The sequence below is a fragment of the Seriola dumerili genome, unplaced genomic scaffold (assembly GCF_002260705.1).
Source record: "Seriola dumerili isolate Sdu_G_001 unplaced genomic scaffold, Sdu_1.0 BDQW01000068.1, whole genome shotgun sequence".
In the NCBI taxonomy this organism is placed as follows: Eukaryota; Metazoa; Chordata; class Actinopteri; order Carangiformes; family Carangidae; genus Seriola; species Seriola dumerili.
The window spans coordinates 1,008,897-1,029,650 of NW_019174323.1; the positions used below are offsets into that span (position 1 = coordinate 1,008,897).

At 41.6% G+C, this 20,754-nt stretch overlaps 1 protein-coding gene across 1 annotated transcript in view; it reads right to left on the reverse strand.

The window, feature by feature from the left end:
- Nucleotides 1-20,754, reverse strand: part of aatk (apoptosis associated tyrosine kinase) — a 50,557-nt gene that overhangs the window by 19,595 nt on the left and 10,208 nt on the right. The window contains exon 2 of the mRNA XM_022742289.1: nucleotides 5,086-5,219. Coding sequence (XP_022598010.1) covers nucleotides 5,086-5,219 — 134 coding nt within the window. The remainder of the gene's footprint in view (nucleotides 1-5,085; nucleotides 5,220-20,754) is intronic.

The following is a 20,754-nucleotide window of genomic DNA, read 5'->3' on the forward strand; positions in this document are numbered from 1 at the left end:
AAGAGGACGAAGAGGGGAGGGAGTTGGCCGCATCCACAGACCGGATGTCAGAATAAAAGTCTCTTAGTTTGGAGCTGGAGAGCAGCAGGGTCGCAATGCTGGAAAAATGTGACCTGCTGCAGCCCTCTGCAACACCCACCCACACACGCACGCACGCACGCACGCACGCACGCACACACAAACAAGCACCTCAATTTCTCACTTCATCCTGTCCCCCAAGAATGAATGCACGCTCATGCAGGCTGCACACCCTCCCACAGCCTCACATCCAAATCTTCACACGGTCCTGCTCGCCCTTCCCATTCAACATGTGGTTTCACTCTTCACATAGACACACACACTGTCACAAACACATACACACAATTACTGATAAGAAAAATATATCTCTAACTTTTCATAAATCCTGCAGTAAAATAGTATCCAAACAAGGGCTGCAAATAGTGAATCTTTTTTTCAAATAATCTTTCAATCCTTTACTCAAGAAAAAATGTGAACAAATGCAAGAAGAACTGCCCATTACAATCTGCTAGAATACAAAGTGACATCCTTAAATGACTTGTTTTGTGCAACAGTCCAAAACTCAAAGATTTTAGGATACACAAAGTACAAAAAAGCAGAAAAACATCAACTTTGACAAGTTAAAACCAGAGAATGTTGGCATATTGTGCTAACAAACATTCTTTGTTGATGAATTTTCAGTCAATCTACTGATTATTCAATTATCTAAACTCATCAGGACAGAGTAAATCAATTAAAAACAAAGCGGAATGTGTTCATACTTTTCTTCTCTCATAGAAATCTGCTTAAAACACAAATGAATAGGAAATCACATGATTTCATTCTTAAGTTTTCCATCAAACATCCTAAAATCTGCAAGATCAACATTTGCTTTGTCCTTTTAATCCCTCTTTCCATTTAAAGACTCCTGCTGGTAAAACAATCAGCTCAGCTCCGCAGTGTCCCTGCTGGCTTACCTTTCCTCAGAGTCCATAGGTGAGGATGTCAACTGGTCTCGGCTTTGGTTACAGCATCTCAAAGTCTTTCTGCCTTTCTCTCTCACACACACACACAAATATACAACTCCACACACTCATTGGCCTCCCAGGGCTCCCATTGGTGTGATGGGTGCAGGGCAGCAGCAGGAGGTTGGTGGTGCCAGGGAGAGCGGCTGCAGAAAAAGGCATCATCACTGTGCAGAGAGAGCCTCATTGTTGAGTTTAGAGAGGAGGAAGATGAGGAAGAGGAAGAGGCTTTGTAGCTGACCACTGACTCTCCCTGGGACTGCTGAGGATGGAGGGATGGAGGGAGAGAAAATGAAAAGGTGGGGGGGGCCAGTATCTCTGGCTGTCTCATGAGGGAGAGAGAAACTGAGCCCCCGCAAAAATGTGAGAGAGAAAAATACAAGGGGGAAGAGGGGGGAGGAAGAGGGGTGGTGGGGGTTCACATACTATACTTGTGACATCACTTTCTCTTCCACGCTCTTTTCCTCTTTTTCTCTCTCTCTCCCAAAAGCTGAAGAACATCTGCAGGGCAGTCCCCATCCCCACACCTATTTTTTGTCAACACTATAGTTTTGAGGACCGCCCACTGAGAGCTTCACTTCCTGACCTCTGAACCTGACCTTCAACCTCAATTTGACCCAAGTCTCATCCATTTAATTTAATCCTTATAAATAAAAGCCCCTTAAGCCTTTCACTTTAAATTTGTGGGTGAGTGACAAAAATAATGTCAGCCCAAATGTTGCTTTAGTGCTTCAGGCTGCTATTGTATCCATGATTAAGGGTTTTAATAACATGATTCAAGGTTTAAGTCCATTATCCCTGAATCCTACAAATTAAAAGACTTTTGAGGCACTGACATTAGAGGGGTGAGTGTCTAGATTATGGGGATGGCTGGGGCAATTTACATTATTCAAAGAATGATTGTGCTTTATATCTATATGGTAAATTCTGCTCTAATTCAGCTCAATTGTGGTTGATCCTAAATTTTAATTTGGCTCTTTTGGCAGTTTCATGTTTTTGGCAAAGATGTAATTATTTACGTATTTGTGTGTTTTTCCTTACAGGAATAGTTTGACATTTTGGGAAATATATTTATTTGCTGTTTTGTTGAGATTGATGGTGCTCTCAGGCATGCTAAATATGAAGCTACAGCTAGTAGCCAGTTAGCTTAGCTGGTTAGCATGATTAGTCTGACACTGTCCAAACTGTCGAAAGTGTTGGAGCTCGCTACTTAAATTAGCTATTTTTAAGCTTTGCTATTGCTACATAGCCAACGTTAGCATAAGCAGTTGTGTACTTACGAGTCTAGCCGAGAGCTTCAGCCTTATTTGTGTTTGCCTCTGAGAAGCGGCTACTTCTTGAGGGCACACTCGACGGCTAGGTGGTTAGAATGCTAACTTTCATTAAATAAATAAGGAGTTCGGTGAGGCTGCAGTCTGGAGCTTTACCGGAAGAGGTCACCTCTCGTCTCATGCCCTCTTGTCTCATGCTCTCTTGTCTCATGCTCTCGTCTCATGCCTGGACAGAGATAAATAAAGAAGCAAGACAAATGGGTCGTTTTCCATCACTGGAAACAGCTCTCGGCGAGTAAAGTAATTGAGTTCGATGCTGAACTTGCAACGTTTTTCTAGACTGGTAATTAAACAGCTGCTAATGCTAACGTTGGCTATGTAGCCATAACAAAACCTACAGATAGCTCTTTGAATACGTTAAATCTCGTGTGTTTATCCATACAGAAGCTTACGTGTAAAAATGACAAACTGAATTAACATTTCTTGTCCAGATATAGGAAACATAAATCTTCTCATCTCCTGTCAAGAAAATTCTGCAGATTTCCCAAAATTTAGAACTTTTGAACTGAGACAAGCTTTTGCACTTATTTCTACATTTTTACATGATATTAGCAATGAGTCATTTTTAAGAACATATCAGAAAAGTTTCTCACTAAAAGAGATTTAAGTTTGAGTCCAAAGCCTTAACTAACCCCTCACAGCAGTGAGAACCACTGGAGGAAGTTCCTCATCTTTCTGTGATTGTTTGTAAAACAGACATCTTTTCTCTCTTGTCTCCTCTTGAAGTTTTTTTTTTTACATTTCCCCCCCTGAAATTCCCTCTTCCTGCTCTGGGAGAGGCTGTGTCTAATTCCAGATGGGGCCCAGAGGCCGGATGCACTGTGGGCTCATGGGTTTGCCCTTCCTCACGCCCTAGCGCCCTCTCTCTTCCCCCTCCTCCCACCCTGGCCCCTAACTTAGACACACCCTGACAGGTCCGACCTGGGTGGTCCACTCTGCCACAGACACAAACCAGACACGGGGCACATCACACACACAGTATGTATATGATAAATGTCAATTTCTTGGATGCAGCTTAACAACAAGACACTCAAGATGCACATTCATAAACACATACAGTTTTCAAGAGGGAACAGGATGTTATGTAATATGGCTCCTGTGATCAGTGCAGCTCTGTGTTTCTGAAGACACATTAAGAACGGAGAGGAAATGAAAAAAAAAGGACAGAAGGCTGAGGGTGCAAAGAGAGTGAACAGGGAAGATGGAGATGTGCCCAGAGGCAAATTAACGCCATTATTAAAACAATCTTACACGTCCCTGACTCTGATAGAACAGTCCTCCGACAGGCTTAATCACATGGTTCTCTCCACAGTGTTGTACTGGCAAAATGTTTCTGCAGCTTCATCTGAAGCGACTTGAATTATGTTAATTGCTTACATAATGTTGCGACACAGATTCATAAGTTGAGGAATAAATTATGTTTTTCTCACAGTTTTGAGTTTCCAGTGCCATGCAGGAATATGAATCACAGCACAGACATCTTGTGGAGGAAGAACAGCAAAGGATAATTTTAGTCTTGATTAATGTATCAATTGTTTTTATAATCCCTCAATAATTCACTTGTTATTATAAGTTTCCAGAGCCCAAGGTCTTTTCTAATTGTCTTATCTTCTCAAACAAGGGTCCAAAACCAAATGATAATCAATTAACAATTATTTAAAACAAAAAAACATCTGAGAAGCTGGAAACAGGATATTTGGTCCATACTGAAATGAAGAACTATTGGATAGCCAAATAAATTTTGTGCATAGATTCACAGTCCCCAGAGGAAGAAGCGTAATAAAGATGCTGTTCCATTATATTTTAGTGCCTCATTAGAGTGTGAAATACTGCATGTTGTATTATGTGTTGTGTTTGTGATGAGATTTTGACCACTAGCTGCTGAGGAGCAGTGTTTTGCTGAGCAGGTCGCCATTTTGTTTGTCTCATGGGCAAAATGGACAAAAACATGCATGATTCCCATTCCAGTGGAGGGTTGTAAAGTAAATGTAAAGTGATGACATCACTCAGTCTAAGGGTTATTCGACAGCTGCTTATGTACCAGGAGACATCGGACAGCAAAAGTCAGGGAAGAAGAACTGCATACATGAAATGTATTAATCACCTTTAGAGACTTGGGAGACTTTACATTAAATGTAAATATAACAATATTTGTTAACAAGAAAACTCCACAAGGTGCAGGAAAGCACAGCACAGCACATACAGTCACATTTTTGTATTTATATGCACTATCCCACCATTCCTTTAACACACACACACACACACACACACACACACACTCTTTCTTGTTCCCTGTCCTATTTTCTTCGGCGCCATGACCCATTTCGCGTGCTGCTCAGAAATGGGGTCCTGGTGATGGTCCTGAAAAGCTGCAGGCCTCCCACCGCTCCATAAACACAGCCTCCACCACCTTTGTCTGCTATTCTGTTTACTTCCCATAAACATTCTCTAAATATAAATGGATGAAGACCTTCCGTCATGAATATAATGGACGTCTGGTGAGAGGAGCGGGGAATGTTCTGTGTTCAGGCCATTTGCAGCAACGCTCACAGGCACAGAGAGTTAGAGTTCACATCTTTATGCAAGACTTGATATGATTTAATGAGTCTGTGTGTGTGTATGAGGGTGCAGAGGTGTGCCAGTTTGTCCTCATGCCTCATATTATTTTCATATCATTTCATGTGGAAGTTGATGAGACATGATGTTCAGAACATCAACGCGCTGACCCTCACCTTAAAGCCGATTTTGCCCTTCTTGCAGCAGAGGCAGGCCAGCATGAGGAAGACGAAGGTGAAGAGGCCTGAGAAGGAGATGGCCACCACAGCCAGGGACGACGACCAGGACAGCTCACTCAGCGGAGCGCCATCTGCAGGACAGAGCATAAGAATCTGGTATGAGACTCTCTATTGTTTTTGTGAAGAACAAACATGTGATCTAATGCATATTCAAGTGTGTAGGACATAAAAGAGCAATTAGAGTACAACAATAAAGGGAAGTGTTCCGTTGCATCATTTCTAATGAAATATAGAGTGGCTTATGAACTTACTCTCCTCAGGAGGGCTTATATTTCCACTTAGAGACATTTACATGTTTGATTTATGGCTTGGCGTCATGTTTTTGCTCAGAGTGAAATGCTCTGGAACATTATAACCCTGTACGCTTCATCCAGTACACAATGAACCATGTTACACCTGTGCACTGAAGACCAGGCTAAAAATGCATGTGTGTCACCTGGCAACAAGTACAGCTCTTTTGCACTAATTTGCTTTTTTTTTTTTTTTTTTTTTTTTTTTAATCAAATGTTCATATATACTGTAAGAGAAACATTGCAGCTCATGTCTTTAAGCAAGATTTTCTGCAAAACAAGAAATTTGTGTGCTTTAATTAAAAGTGAGATGCCAAGTATAATGATGATGCAATATTTATATCAGTTTATTCCACTTTTACACTCTACTAGTTTCTCCTCTGAGGCCCAACAGAGTGGATGAGATATTTTTATTTCAGGCTCTGGTCTCTCTCTCTCTCTGCCCCTCTGAGCCTCATTCTGTATCACTGAAGCCAATTTTCAGAGCTTGATGGTTTGAATTATCCTCAATGTGTGCCGCCCGCGTGTGTGCTGTCCAATATCGTAAATAATATCTTGTTCCCAATTTTGGGGGCATTTTTGAGCAGCGGATGATTTATTTTTCTCACTCTGTGATGGCTTCCGAAATGCAACGGTTACCAGGGAAACAGATTGGACGGACAGCCGTGCAGGATTGCCTTCAGCTGTAAATCTTTCACACCGACTCCTGCCAACAGCAGTGCCACCCAGCTTTTACACACACACACACACGCACATACACACACACACACACACACACACACACACACATAAATAATAAACAGAGCACAGAGAGTCATTTCTGCTGCCAGTTTGTGCTGATCCTCTGAAAGCTGCTGCAACTGGCTCTCAGTGAGTATGAGGCTCTTAGTATAATTTGACAGAGAGAGCGAACGCTGTTGTTTAGGAGGCCGGCAGACTGTAGGAAGAGAGGAAATTATAAGAAAAAAACAAAAAAACATGCAATTTTAACAGTTAAATGCAGGATTAGCTGGTCAGCTCAGGGGGTTTTGGAATGCAGAGTCCTAATCTGAATTTGACTGATTTCTTCACTAAAAATATGCTAAATTAAACCAGCAGTCCTGTTACACTGTCCATAGAAAGTGCAATATGATGCCACATGCATCAGAGTGGGAGGAAGAGGTGGAAAAAGCCAGCTTGCTAAATCAGTCAATAACCATTTAGTGCTTCGAAATGCTAGACAAGAAATTCAGATTTAATTACTCTTTATTTGTCAAGGGGGTAATTACAGAGAGCAGAGACATTATTCTAGTTCTGTTGTGGTTTATTTAAAGCCCCCTCACTTACAAATCCCATCTCCCCCAGCAGCACAAATAGGAGACCGTGACTGGGGAGGCAGCCCAGCATTAATATTTGAGAAACACGCTACAGTCCACATGCAGGCGAACAGAAAACACTGCATTTAAGTACATGTACTTGTACATTGTTATTAAAATGCTACATCCCTAAAAACACCACTGTTAAGTTTGCTCTCAAACAAACCTCTTACCCCAAAACTAAGTGATCACAAAATTGTAATTTTGGATTTATATAATAATTATGGTGATAATGATTATTTTAAGAGAATAATTGAGCTTGTTTTTTAAAGATTAACAGTAAATCTTCAGTAGGAACCAATTTCAGAAAATATTGAGACAGACGTTTACAGACATTAAAACATTTTGAAACCTATTGATTAAGTTTGTCCAACAGAGACAAGCAAGGTAAGGCTAATCTATTTGTATAGCAACTTTTAATAACAAGGTAATTCAAAATGTGCTTTAAAATAGAACTGAGGTAAGGTAGCTCTGTTCCACTTGAATCCTCTAAGTGAGTCAAAGCAGGTGGAGGAAGCAAGATGAGAGAAATCTGGATGAGAAAGACAGAATTCTTATCTAATCTCATGCTTGAGCTCTTTTCCAGTAGAGTACCCACAGAGGTTGTGTAGGCAGGTATAGAAAAAGCTTAGCGTAGCTTAGAACAGCAGTTAGTAAATTGGCTGGCGGAGGAGGGGAAAGAAGGAAAGTGTAAGATTATTGAAATATATTGGTGCAGTCATGTGATGCTGCCCTATAGGGCTGACCAAGATTTTGCCAGTCAGCAACTGTGGCCTACAACTAAAATGCCATTTAGGTAATACTGTCTTTGTAACTGGGTGAGATGAGTTGGACTCCCACAGAAACACACAAAAATACCTTGTTGTTGTGTTTCCTTCCCTAGCTGTGTGAAATCAATAACATTGACTGCTAATCTCAATGAAATAGAGAGGATTTACCCTCTTGTTAGCCATAATGAGCCTGGATCCAAAGAGACAAATGTGTTCTGCTAAAGGTCGTTTAGCTCCCAAGGACAATTCCCCCCTGAGAGCTTCATTAAGGACATGCAACAACACAGAATGTGTAAGGCTCAGAAAAACAGATGGACTGACATTTTCTGAGCTGCTGCTTTATTTCTCTCTTTTTACTACTTGATGCTAGCAGCATGAGTACCATATAGCTCTCAGCTACTCAGAGGTGGTAGCCATTTTTAGCCTCCCGAGGCAGAGAGCTGAAGCACATCCTGATGACTAAATGATGAAAAGGGAGCGAGCGTCAGAAGACGAGAGGAGAGAAGAAAGGATCTGAGGAAGGAGAAGAGGTTGAAGAGCTATGTACTCTGCAGCGTCTGCCCCAGGAGAATCTCCTCAGCACACAACACAGAAACTCGGCGAGCTGAAGAGCAGCAACTTGAAGTCTACCCGAGAGCAGACAGAGCCAGAGACTGCAGTGGGTTATGAAAAAGACTGAGTCTATCTGACAGTCTCACGTGTTTGTTCTGCCTCTACACTGATGGAGCTGGCTGAAAAGTCACTAAGGGTGTTTTTGCCCCTTGATGATTAAGCCGCAGCATATCTGTGAACACATTTGGAGATTATATACTCAAATTCTCATGCAGTATGACACATGTCCACAGCCTTATAGCACACCAGTTGGTCTGTAGGTTGAATTAGACTGAAGTGGAGACTAGTAGAAAATAGTTTACCAAACACACTTTTACGCTTTCTTGCCAAGTTAAATGAGAAGACCAATACCGCTGTCACAACTATGAGCTAAATATGGAGCTAGAACAAGCAGGCACTTAGCTTAGTTTAGGTTCTGCTGGTTGCCCAGCAACTTTGAAATGACAACACGACTACAGGAGGTCCACTGGACCAAGAAATAGCTGCAGCATGCAACTCCCCATAAAATCGTTTCTGTTTGTATTTATCTGAATTAAACAGTAAGATAATTGTGATGCTGAAATTTAGAGATGCTGGAAGGCAGATTTTTTAAACTTTGGACAGAGCAAGGTTAGTTGTTTCCTCCTGCTTTTTGGCAAAGCTAAGCAATTTGCCAGCATATACAGACATTACAGCATGATCAATTTTCTTATCTAATTCTTGACAAGTAAGTGAAAAGTGTATTTCCCAAAATGTTGAACTAAGAGACCTGATCCAGGTACCCACAGAAAGCCTCCAAGAAACTCGCAGGACCACAACAAACATGAATTTATACAAAGAGAGCCAAACTGAAAGGGACCCAAGGACAGACAGACAGTAGTGGACCCGAACAAACCCACAAGAGAGAGAGAATACTGGCAACATGATGCTCCACCATATGAAGGAGCTATTTTTAAGTTTTGCTATTGCTACATAGCCAATGTTAGCATTAATAGCCTAGCTGTTTACTTACCAGTCTTGCAAAAAGCTTCATTCATTGTTGCATTTAGGTAATTACATCCTCCAAGCAGCTACTTCTTCAGGGCAGATTGGATGCTACAGTGACTCAGTATCGGAAAGTGTTGAGACGGTCTGATTGGGTTGGGGCTAGCTGGTTAGCACGCTTACTTCTTTTCTTCTGCTGAAGCGAAAGAGTCAACATTGGCGTGTTTTTCCATCACTGGAGTCAGCTCTTGGCGAGTAAAGGAGGAAAGTTTGATGCTCAACTTGTAACGTTTCTTCTAAACTTGGAAACAGATGTTAATGCTAACGTAGCAATAACAAAACTTACAAATAGCTCCTTTAATGACCAGCCACAGTTAAAAGGAGTAGCAGCACATATCCTAAAAGCCTATGTTAGGTAAAAGAATATCTTTGTTAGAGATGCTGCTTCTTTGGACCTGGGATGTGCCATGTCTACTGATAATTCTGCCAAGTCTGCCTCACTAATTTGCATATTGAGATGTGATCATAATATGGGCAAGATCAAGATAAAGAGATCATAGGAGTAAATGCAGAGACCCATAGATTACATGTCATTATCCAGATATCATATCCAGATACAGATCACATGTTAATACCAGGTCTAAATGGGCCTTATTGACACACAGACCTCAGTTGTACAGCAAAGGAGTAGCTTAGTATGGTTGTGCTAGCTCAGCAAGTTCTGTCACTGACAGGTTGTTAGTCTGAACCAAGTCTGTATTTTCTTTCCTGTATGGCCGAACAAACAATAAATAACTAAGCTGTCTGGACTGAGCTCCAGCAGTACAGTACAGGTATGAGTCACTGTATTGGCCTGTCAGATAGACTCAAGTGGGTCTGGCATGTTAGACATTTAGATCAGAGCTGACAGACTTAAAAGAGTCCAAACTCTTCAGTCTGTCAACAAACTATCCCGGCTATCCGTCTGGATGTGGCGCTCCACTGTGGCATTAACTGCAGCTACTAAGTGCTTAAAACAATTGCTCCACCAACAAATAAAGCTTTATTTCTTTACTGGCTTGTATAATTGCTCCACAGGGACCAAATTTAGCCATGGGTGATCAGTGTGTCACGACTGTTAAGCCTGCTCCATTCAGATAAGCTGACTGGCTATTATAGAGCAAATGATGCCCAGTTTTATGCAGCAGCAGCTGTGGTCTAGAAGTGTCACACTCCCCAGGATAAATACAGCACTGCTCCGGCTCTCCTCTTGTACCCATTGTTCATATCTACGTGAGGTGGGTCAGCAGGAAGTGTATCCAGGGGACTGCTGACACTTCACCCATCATCAGCCCTGGTTTCTGTCCTTGCTACAGCAAAATTATCTAAAGCTCAGCGAAGAGAAAGGTGAAACCACCTGACGTGCTCGAAACTGGCCAGAGGGATGGTTTTATATCGTGATCCCAATTAAGGATGAAAGACGCAGAGAGAGGAGAGATCAGAAATTTAGATACTCATTTCCAAATATCTGAAAATCACCGTTCCTCTGTTTCATTATCAGTCTTTTCCTCCAAACTTCATACCAGATATTAGATAAAATATCTGATAATCCCCACTGGTCACAAAACCTTAGAAGCAAAAAAGTGGATGGTGGGACTCCTGATGGACAAGACAGCCCTTTGATTATCATGTTCTTATCTTAAATTAAATCAGAGAATTGAGATATAAAGTGATCTGACCTGAAGCATCTTGTAAACGTGACTGTCCTACACAGACATCAAACTGGGGAAGGCTTGGCACACTCTACATTGTTACTGTATAATGTATACAGAATATTTCAGCCTGTGGACTGGCAGCATTTTGTCTTTTGGAATCGCCCCATGTACGACTGCCCAAACTACAAATCTTTATGAATCATGCTAAATCCCTGTGAAGATATGCATGTGATCGCTGCCAACTGTATTCACTGTACTGTATATGAGTGTAAATTTTGGGATTCTCCCTTGCATGCTGCGTCAGGAGCAGAAGTAAAAGTTTCAGCTCTCAGGCTAATGCTGGCAGTCAGGTGTCAGAGTGTGAACAATAAGGTGAGTGATGTCTGCAACCCACAGACCTGACAGACAGCAAAATAACAGCCTGCCTTAAGTGCAGAGGGATGCTTTACAAGCCTGTGCGTTGATGTCGATACATCCTCTGGTTTTTTGTCCCTGTGACAATTTGTTTCTAGGTTATTTGGCCATTTTTGCATCTTCAGGGGGGGTTTATGGGTCATGATGAAGACCCCAAAACCAAGTGTTTACCCAAATTACTATAGAAATATCAGACAAAGATAAAGATTTTTTTTTTACACCAAGCTGAAATCAAGCCACTATAACATAAGCAACTTTTAAGGCTTCCTTTTTGGGTTTTACCGCACAAAATTATTTGTTCCATGCACATTATACCTAATTTAAGGTTCCTCTACCCTTACAAATACAAAGTAATATCATAAAACTGCACAGCAGAGGGTTGGGATTAGGGTAAGAAGTAAAGGAACAGATGCAATCAATAGAAGCTTCTTACAGTGAAAAATGCATGAACCAAAACCAGCGACAGAGACAAAGCTTCTCCACTCGCAGCCACCAGTGCAACTGAATCAAAACTGCTGGCAATGGTAAAATAAATCATCGCTCCCCCTCTGTCTTGCAACACTAATGCTGACACCACACTTGTATCAGACGCTGAGAGAGAGATGGGGGCAGGACGACAACAAGAAGACTCATCACTTAAAAATAAGACAACAGAGGAGACGCAGAGGATGATGGTGGCAGCAGGAAAACAGACGGGCAGACAGAGGGTTGGAGATGGTTAAAAGCCCATATGGGCCAAAAACATGTGAACTGCATGAGGCTGATGATCTGGTCATGAACAATGTGCGTTAGGGGCCAATCTGCCGAAAGCTAAACACACAGACATATAGATAGACAGACAGATAGACAACAACTGTGATTCATGTTTGATTAGTCATCAGCACTCTGAATGTAAACACAACCAAATGCTGGCGAACAGCTGCCGGGGTCTCTGACTCAAGAACAAGCTGCAAAAAGATAGAAAAAAACAAATCAGCTGGTTTCCATGGCAACTGCTTCCCCCTAATCCTGTTCAGACTAATGCACATGCCCTCCTAATGCTCACAGACGCTGTGGCAAGACAAAGAACAACTTGCCCCTGACACCAGAAAGGAAATTAACCTTCTACACACTTTCCTAAATAAAACCACCGGTCTCGCTGCTTGGAACAAGATGAGAGAAAAACACTTGTACTGCGTGTAACTCGTTGATCTGTTATTCTTACTTACATGGCCAGCTTATGTAACACTTTATGGGACAGTTAATTGGAGTTTGGCCAATTCAAAATTGCAAACTTTATTACTGTTAATGGCAATTACTGCTCGGCTACCCTCCTGTGTGAGAATCTGCAGCTAATCGTAACTGAGTTTGCGAATTTGTGAGTTTCAGGTGATCGCCTCTAAAAAGCACAGCGGCACTATTCGTTCACACACAGAAGGAAACTGTTGTAGAACAGGAACCATCTTTTTTTTCCCAGCAACAATAACTTTAACAGAAGAGAATATCATGCTGCCTCGGGACATGTTCACTGGAAAAACTTGCTCTTGCTACACTACACCATTGTTTTCCACACGTTCATCCCATACATAGCTGGATGCAGCCATTTCAGGCCCATTGTTTTGGAGTTGTTAAAATTCTGGGAAATGCAGGAAACTACCACCGTTAGATTCAAAGTAGATAAATCAATAATTCCTTTAACCATCCATCCATTAGCTATACCCACTTATCCAGGAGCAGGGGCTGGAGCAGGTCTCAGTCAAGATATCAGAATAAGATGGTATTGGGTCAGAATTCGGACCCAATGGACGCAACCTGCCTTGTATCAACAGTCCGGGGCGCTGGTGGTGGTGTAATGGTGTGGTGTAATGTTTTCTTGCCTCACTCTGGACCCTTAATACCAGTCAATCATGGTTTTAAAGCCACAGTCCATCTGAGTATTGTTGCTGACCATGTTCATCCCTTTATGGCCACAGTTTACCATCTTCTAATGGCTACTTCCAGCAGGATAGGCAGCTGAAAAATCTGCAGAAATGATGTTATGCATCATCTCAACATGCAGAATGTCAAAGGCAAGTTTCCAACATCTTGTGTAATCCATGACATGAAGAACCGAGGCTGTTTGAGAGCAAAGATAGGAACTACCCAGTGTTAGTGTGGTGTTCCTAATAAAGTGCTAAATGTGCCAGAGAACAAGGTTAATAAACAGTAAAAAGCAGCACGGAGGCCATAAGCATTGCACCGGAAAAGGGGCGAAAATTAGCATGTGTCACGATTCCACCAATGGAAACATAAATACTCATGACTGCTATACAGTCATTTGACCCAGGGATGAATTCTGATTATATACTTTCCCACTGAAGACAAAAGCCAGATGTAGGTGGGTGTTAGTGTTTTTTTTTTGTCCACTGTGAACGGAGCTTGAGCTGCTCATTTATTTATGACAGATGTGACGTGAATGCAGAATTATGTAACAACTCTCACCATGTCACCCTGAACAAACTCCCCCAGAGTCACCTCTCCTCTGCACATTCATCCAGAGTCAAATTCAAAAACCGTCGCCACATCCTGTGTTGGAATATGACACCTTTCATTCCTTCTTCCTGATGCCTCTCAGTGTCTTTCATCCTGCTGCTCTCAGAAACAATGCGAGATTCTCCGGCATGCTAAAAAAAAACATCATATTACTGTTGTTCGGACCCTTCTCACAGAGGATTTGGAGGATTAGCTATTCATATCATGTGGGAGTCGGGTCTACCTTCCGTTCATATAAGCAGGCAGCCCACGTAGTGTAACCTAATTACACAGGAAGCTGTAATTCAGAGCTACTAACCACAAAACACATCTCCCCGGAGCAGCCGCATTATCTCTGTTCAGCAACCTTGTACAAATAAGAGAATAGTTCTCCGGATCACCCGCGTCGACACTTATGCTGTCAGGAGTGCGTTTGTGTGTGTGTGTGTGTGTGTGTGTGTGTGTGTGTGTGTGTGTGTGTATGTCTGCACGGATGTGTTGTCGACCTGATATTTTCTGCCATGCTGTGTGCAGAGACACACTTCAGTATGCTGAGTGTAGCCTCTGCTGTCTGTTTTCGGCAGCAGATAGCCTCCACCTGAGGCTCGGCTCTCACCTCCCTCCCCAGAAACACCTCGGCCTCGTCTGGTTTATTCAGCACAGAGCTCCCTGGAGGGCCTGACGGGCAGGAATAAAGATATTTACTCATGGAATGTAATTCAGTCCAGTGTTTGAGGTGCTAGTCCTTCACTTGATTATGTCCACACTGTGAGACACTTTGTCTGATAGTTGGAGTTACTTGTTGAAATAGATTTTACATTCAAAATGAGATAATTATTGCTAATTTACTTTGCTTCTTTTCCTTCTTTCCACTTCTTTCTTTTCCTTCTTTCTTTTTTTGTTTTTCATTCAATCTCCTTTCTTTCCCCATTTCTCCTTCTTGCTTTCATTTTATCTCCATCTTTGTTTTCAACACCATCCCCATCCCTCCAGCTTTCCTTTCTTCTTTTATTTCTTTATGTCCTCATTTCTCTTTCCTTTCATTCCTTCTTCCTTTTCTTTAGTCTTTCTCTTCACTTCCATTACTCTTTCCTTCTTTCATTCCCTCTCCTTCTTTCCTTTTGTCTTTTCTGACATCTTTCCTTTGTTCTTCTCGTTCTCCTTTCGTCCTTCATGTCCTCCTTCCTTTGTTGCTTTTTATACTATTTTCTTTCCTTTTGACTTACTCTTTTTAACTCCTTATTCCTTTGTTTCTTCTGTCTTTCCTTCTTTCCTAATTACATTTCATATCACCTTCCTTCTGTTTGTGTTGTGTGTTTTTCTCTTCTTTTTTCCCTTTTTCAACTGATTTAAAAAACTTGAAGTTGGAGTTTTCTTTCCAAACTTGACATTAATTACTGTTCTTCCTGTAATCATTGAGAATTTCCAAACTGTGATGTTGCTACTTTCACTTAAACCTGTATCATGCAAACAAGCTGCTGTCCCTGCTCACAGTCTGTTCTGTCCAACAACACTTCAGTTTCAATTAGAGGATCCATTTCGTGAAACAGCATCTGAGTCTTTACACTCACTTATCAGCTGTGGCACTCAACTAAAAGTGTGTGTGACCACATACAGTGTGTGTGTGTGTGTGTGTGTGTGTGTGTGTGTGTGTGTGTGTGTGTGTGTGTGTGTGTGTGTGTGTGTGTGTGTGTGTGTGATCCGTTAAAGGTCACAACAATAAGAGAACCACTGGTGCAGCTACCTCCCTCCCACTGACCTCCCATCACAACAAACATGAATGTCACTCCTTTGTTTGCCCTCGTCTTTTCTGCTCTTTTCTCTCCATCTTTATACAACAACGCTGCCCCTGGGGATGATGGGATTTTGCCGCGTCTGCATGTGTGGGTTTCTTGCTCTGGAGACAGAAAGCTCGGTTCTTTTACTCTGTGTGGGGATAAACAGCAGTTATGTTGTTCTCCGTGGGTTTGTTTTGTCACAGAGAAGAGAAGCGGGAAACCCGCTGTGAGGACTTAAGTTTGAGCAAAAACAAAGCAGTGGAGTGGAGGGGAGATTATGTGGCTGCGCTGCCTGATAACATGACACATGGATGTGAATATTCATGTACATTCGCTCTGCATATGATCGTTAAAACGTTTTTGATAATTCTGCTGTCTCTGCTTGTGACATTCGTGACCTAACGGTGCGCTGAGCCTCATCTGCTTGGGAAGATGCTGTAGTTTGACTGAGGAGACACAAAACTGGTGAATAAAAGAGGTTAAAGAGCAGCAAACCTAGATTTTTTTCTCAATGCTTTTGGCACCATTGGAGAGGGACCCATTCACATTACACTCACTCCATGCGGTGAGGCTGTACTGAGAGATAGCCATGCTGCTACTGTGGTTAAAAAATTGTATTCAACTGCATTTTAAAAAGTGGTCAGTGTGCAGATTTACAAACGAGCTATTCATTAGATAATAGCAGGATTACGATCCTTCATAAAAGATCAGATGATTATTGATCCCAGATTCAGAGTTATTAAGGAGCTAATTGTTGCTGCTTTGTTCCTTATTGGAACAATCTTCTTGAGCAGAATTCAAATGCAACATAGACTAGAGTTACCACCTTGTGGCTGTATCCCTCCGCCAACCAGTCAGTTTGAAGGAAATATGGTCACAACCTCTCCTTCCTGAGTTACAGTGTTGAATAATGGCCGCAAGTGTTATTACAGAACATTATCATGTCACAGTGAAGTTGACCTTTGACCTTTTGGATACAAAATGTCACCACTTCATCCAATTAGACATTTGTGTTAACTTGTGTCATAAGTCAAGTGACCTTGACCTTTGACCTCCAAATTCTAATCAGTTCATCCTTGACTGAAGTGAATGTTTATACCAGATCTGAAGGCATTCCCCCAAAGTGTTACTGAGACATCGGGATGGACGTACACTGTCGTCTACTCAGAATGATTTCACTTGTGATATATTTCTAATAAATATATTCAGATGATAATATTCCATGCATCCATTAGCAAACTAGCCAATCCCAGCTCAGATGGGGCGAGAATATTATTCCATTTAATAAGAAATATATATGAACATTCTTCTAGATCTTGAATTGGTCTTTAAATAAATCTGCAGTGAACAGCTTCAGTGAATGGTATTTGTCATGCTCTTAACTTGAGAGAATATTATTTAGTGCGATACACAGTGAAAACACGGCATTTATCAAGGCTTTTCACTGAGCAGAGCGGCACAGAAGCAGGGGATTATGGGTCTCCTGTGCGTGCAGCTCACGTGTAGCTGAGCTCCGCCGTGACCAGTGAGGCATGAAAACAAAACAAGCCTTTATGTAGATGTGGAGCCGCTGTGCGTGCACAGCACAGCACAGGTACTGTTAAAGTGGAGGGAAACGTCTGACTAATTGTACGAGGGCAACAGAGGAAAGCTGGAAACACACGGGAGCATTACATGCTTCACCTGAATGAACCTCGGGGAGCATGAGAGCAGAGCATGAACACATCCTGCTGTTTGTGGTTCTTATCTTGATGAATCATCCCAGTCGGTGAGACTCAATGGAGCAGAGAGAACACAAACTATCACACACTGCAGACTGTGAAGAGTGGTTTCAGCTATGCTGATTTGTTCCCCCAGTCCTCCAACTATCCCCTCAATCTCTGACTTCCTTCTCCCTTCTCCTCACTTTTCTCCCAAGTGAGCATTCTTCCACTTCCCAATAGCTGCTCCCTGTTTGCTTTTTCAACTCTCTCAGATTTGTTTTTGCTTCTCCATCTCTTTCTCCTGCCTCCTTCATCCCTGCCTCCGTCTGTCTGTGGATGAATGTTGAGAAGCCGCTGGAGCAAAAGGAAATCTCTTCTCCCTGCTCTCTGTCCCCGCCGGCGCTAACTGCACATACTCAGATGTGACATCACATCACAGATGCCATGCAGAGTCTATTACGTAACACACACACACACACACACACACCTCAAAGGAGCAGCTGAGTGCACCTCATTATGACACATACACAGGTAACATACGTATATACATACATGCTGCAGATACATGTCATTACATGTAGTGACGTAGGGGATCTATGCATTACTAATGTTGTGAATGGGCTAATTACTTTTCTTTATTTGAATACAAGTTTTCAAGATTGTTTTGAGTCAGTTGTGTTACAGCTGCTGTAATCAATATTTATATTAACAGTTTATTATTAAATGACTCCATTTAGTGTATAAAGTGTTGCTTGTAGTGATGAACTCACAGATAACTATCACCTAACTCTGCAGTTCCCCTCAGCTCGGCAGCATTTTAGCCTCTTTCAGCTCATTGTTTTGGTTTAACAGCTAGAAACCTTATGGTTTTGGTTCAGTCTCATCAGCTCTGTTTTCAGTCACAAACAGCTTAAACCCAACTGTCCTCTACCTGCTCAGCAGCAAACAACAGACAGACACAGTCAGAGAGCAGCTGGTGAACATAGTGGAGCATTCAGCAGCTAACCTCCCTCAGGAGGTGGTGGAGACCAAGGCAGAGGTAAAAGGAGCACTGCCACTAACATAAGTAGAGAAGAGATGTAACACTTTTTTTTTTCTTAAAGTTTGCTAACATCAGGCCACATAAGCTAGTGGTCACACCAGACCACGAGAGACTTGCAGCAAAAGCCCTGAGTAGATTTCTTATGAATTTGACATGTCATTTTTATGAGGATTGTTATTTCTAGCACATTAGCAGCAGCTTACCATTTCCTCCCTGATCTATCCTCACCAAAATAGAACTTTGTTTTTATGGAGCAGCTGCTCAGAGAGTCTTGACTATATGTACTACTTATGTAACGTAGGATAAAACACTGATGAAGGAAACAAGTAAAAGGAATATAACACGACTGGTCAGTCAATGTAAAAGGATGTCAAGGAGCACCGTGGCATGTGGATTTCAGATTTCAAATAGTCTGGATAGGGTTTTCACCACTTGTTAGTAAGAAGGGGTCTCGTATGACCACATGTCACAAACACAACGTACGCATGAGGCGCTTCCTGTCTGGATAATGAAAGGAAGTGAGTGCATCACTGTTCATTTGAATTTCAAACTTCATGATGGGCGTCATTGCTGCAGACGTTAAAAGACTGACTTTTACAAATTCTGACCCCCAGAACTGTTTCGGATGTGGTGGCATTTTTTTTCTCGTTTTACTCTGCACATTTGCATAAAAGCTGCTTTTAACTAATCAAGTGTCTCCACGTTAAAAGGCTGCTGTGTGAAGAACAGAGACTCTCTTCACAGACCGCACTGCCTTTTCAACTATTAATGAGCGATGCTGGACAGGTTTGTGATATGTGTCCGCCGTTATTATGCGTGATCACATGGAGCGGACCCTCTCCAAAGTGCCCCCCTGTTGTGCGCCTAGTTTCGAAAGCACGGTTGCCATGGAAACACTTTTAGTATATCAGACTGCTTCATTTCGATGTGTGGCTGCATGTGAATGGGCTTTATGGTCGGGAACATTATGTATTTGAAGAGGAAATGGCACCCAAATTTAGTGCTAATACCTATTCAGAGCAGGAATAAGATTTTATTTGGTTTAGCATGAGCTGCTGAACAGAGCATGATGTTATAAACATGAAGAGGCCACTTATATAACTGACATGATGTGGGTTTATACTGAGGAAGACGAGAAATGTCTATGACTAACATATCGAATGAACATATGTGGAGCGTATGTGTAAGTACAAACAGACTACATGTATACCTTATGAATATAACGCTATAGGGTACACACAATATATTATGCTTCCTTTCATGTTCAATGTTCACAGGTGTAATTGGTTTCTTACATAACCAGTTTGTGTAACCAGTGCTTGAACTGGGCCAGTGCTCACTACCACTGAGTACAAGGCACGTCTGAGTACCAGGTACTTCTTATTGAGCACTGCTACCTCCTCAAAATAAAAATAACTACAAATCTCTGACTAAAAACTTTAAAGCTGCGCTAGTCATTTTTTTTTATTTTTTTATTATCAACCATGGGTCAGATGATTAAGTGTGAAAGGAATCACCACACAGTGAATTATCACCAAGCTCTGCAGGTCGCCTCAGCTCTATGGAGCCATTTATCATCTCTCAGCTCTTGTTTTGGTTTTACGACCTGCAGCTTTATCATTTGCTTTAGCCTCATTGCTCTCAGCTGCCTGGTTTCCAGCCTCTGCAGGCAGCTGTTCTCTTTGAAAATGCATCTGTAGATGCCATTGTTAGCCTAATCTTTCACTCTGTGCATCTTTTTTTTTCTTTTCTGGGTGGGGTGTGGGAAAAGAAACTTTATTTTATTTTGTATTTTGTTCTGTAAAATTGAAATACATAAAAATATTTCAAAAATAAAATGCCTCTGTAAATCCACCCTACACTACCTGCTCAGCATCAGACAGCTGACACACAAGGCTAGCTGCTAGCTGGTGAATGTAGTGGAGCATTTAGCAGCTGAAGAGCTAGAAAAGCTGATCCGCGGGGTGATTGTTACACTTACATAGGTCAGATGGGCAAAAAGACGACTCTGTTTCTCTGTGTCTGCTGGATGTATAAATAGGCAACTGTTTGCTAACATGTTAATGATATGAAATTTATAAAATCATATAAAACAATCTATCAAATTAAAATGAATTCAACAACTGGTGAAAAATCTTAATTGAATTCAGCTGCAGCTGTGATTCCTACCTTTGCTAACTTCAGTCACACGGTAAATAAAGAACCGAGGCTACAGGTGGTTCATCAACATCACGTTTCATTTCCCTCACTGTTGGATACAAGTCTCAAGATAAAATTTCGTGGCAGCCTCTCTCAAAGTAATTAATCTTAATGACATATTATCACTTAGTGTCAATTAGTGACATTAAACTGGTTTTGTTGACACCTACTTGCAAAAATAGATTCGTGCACACTGACAACTACATGAGGAGCTTGTGTACTTTATGAAGAAAATACAATAAGGTGAAGAAAATGTGCTGTAATTCATAAATCATTCAAATAATTACTTGAACTGT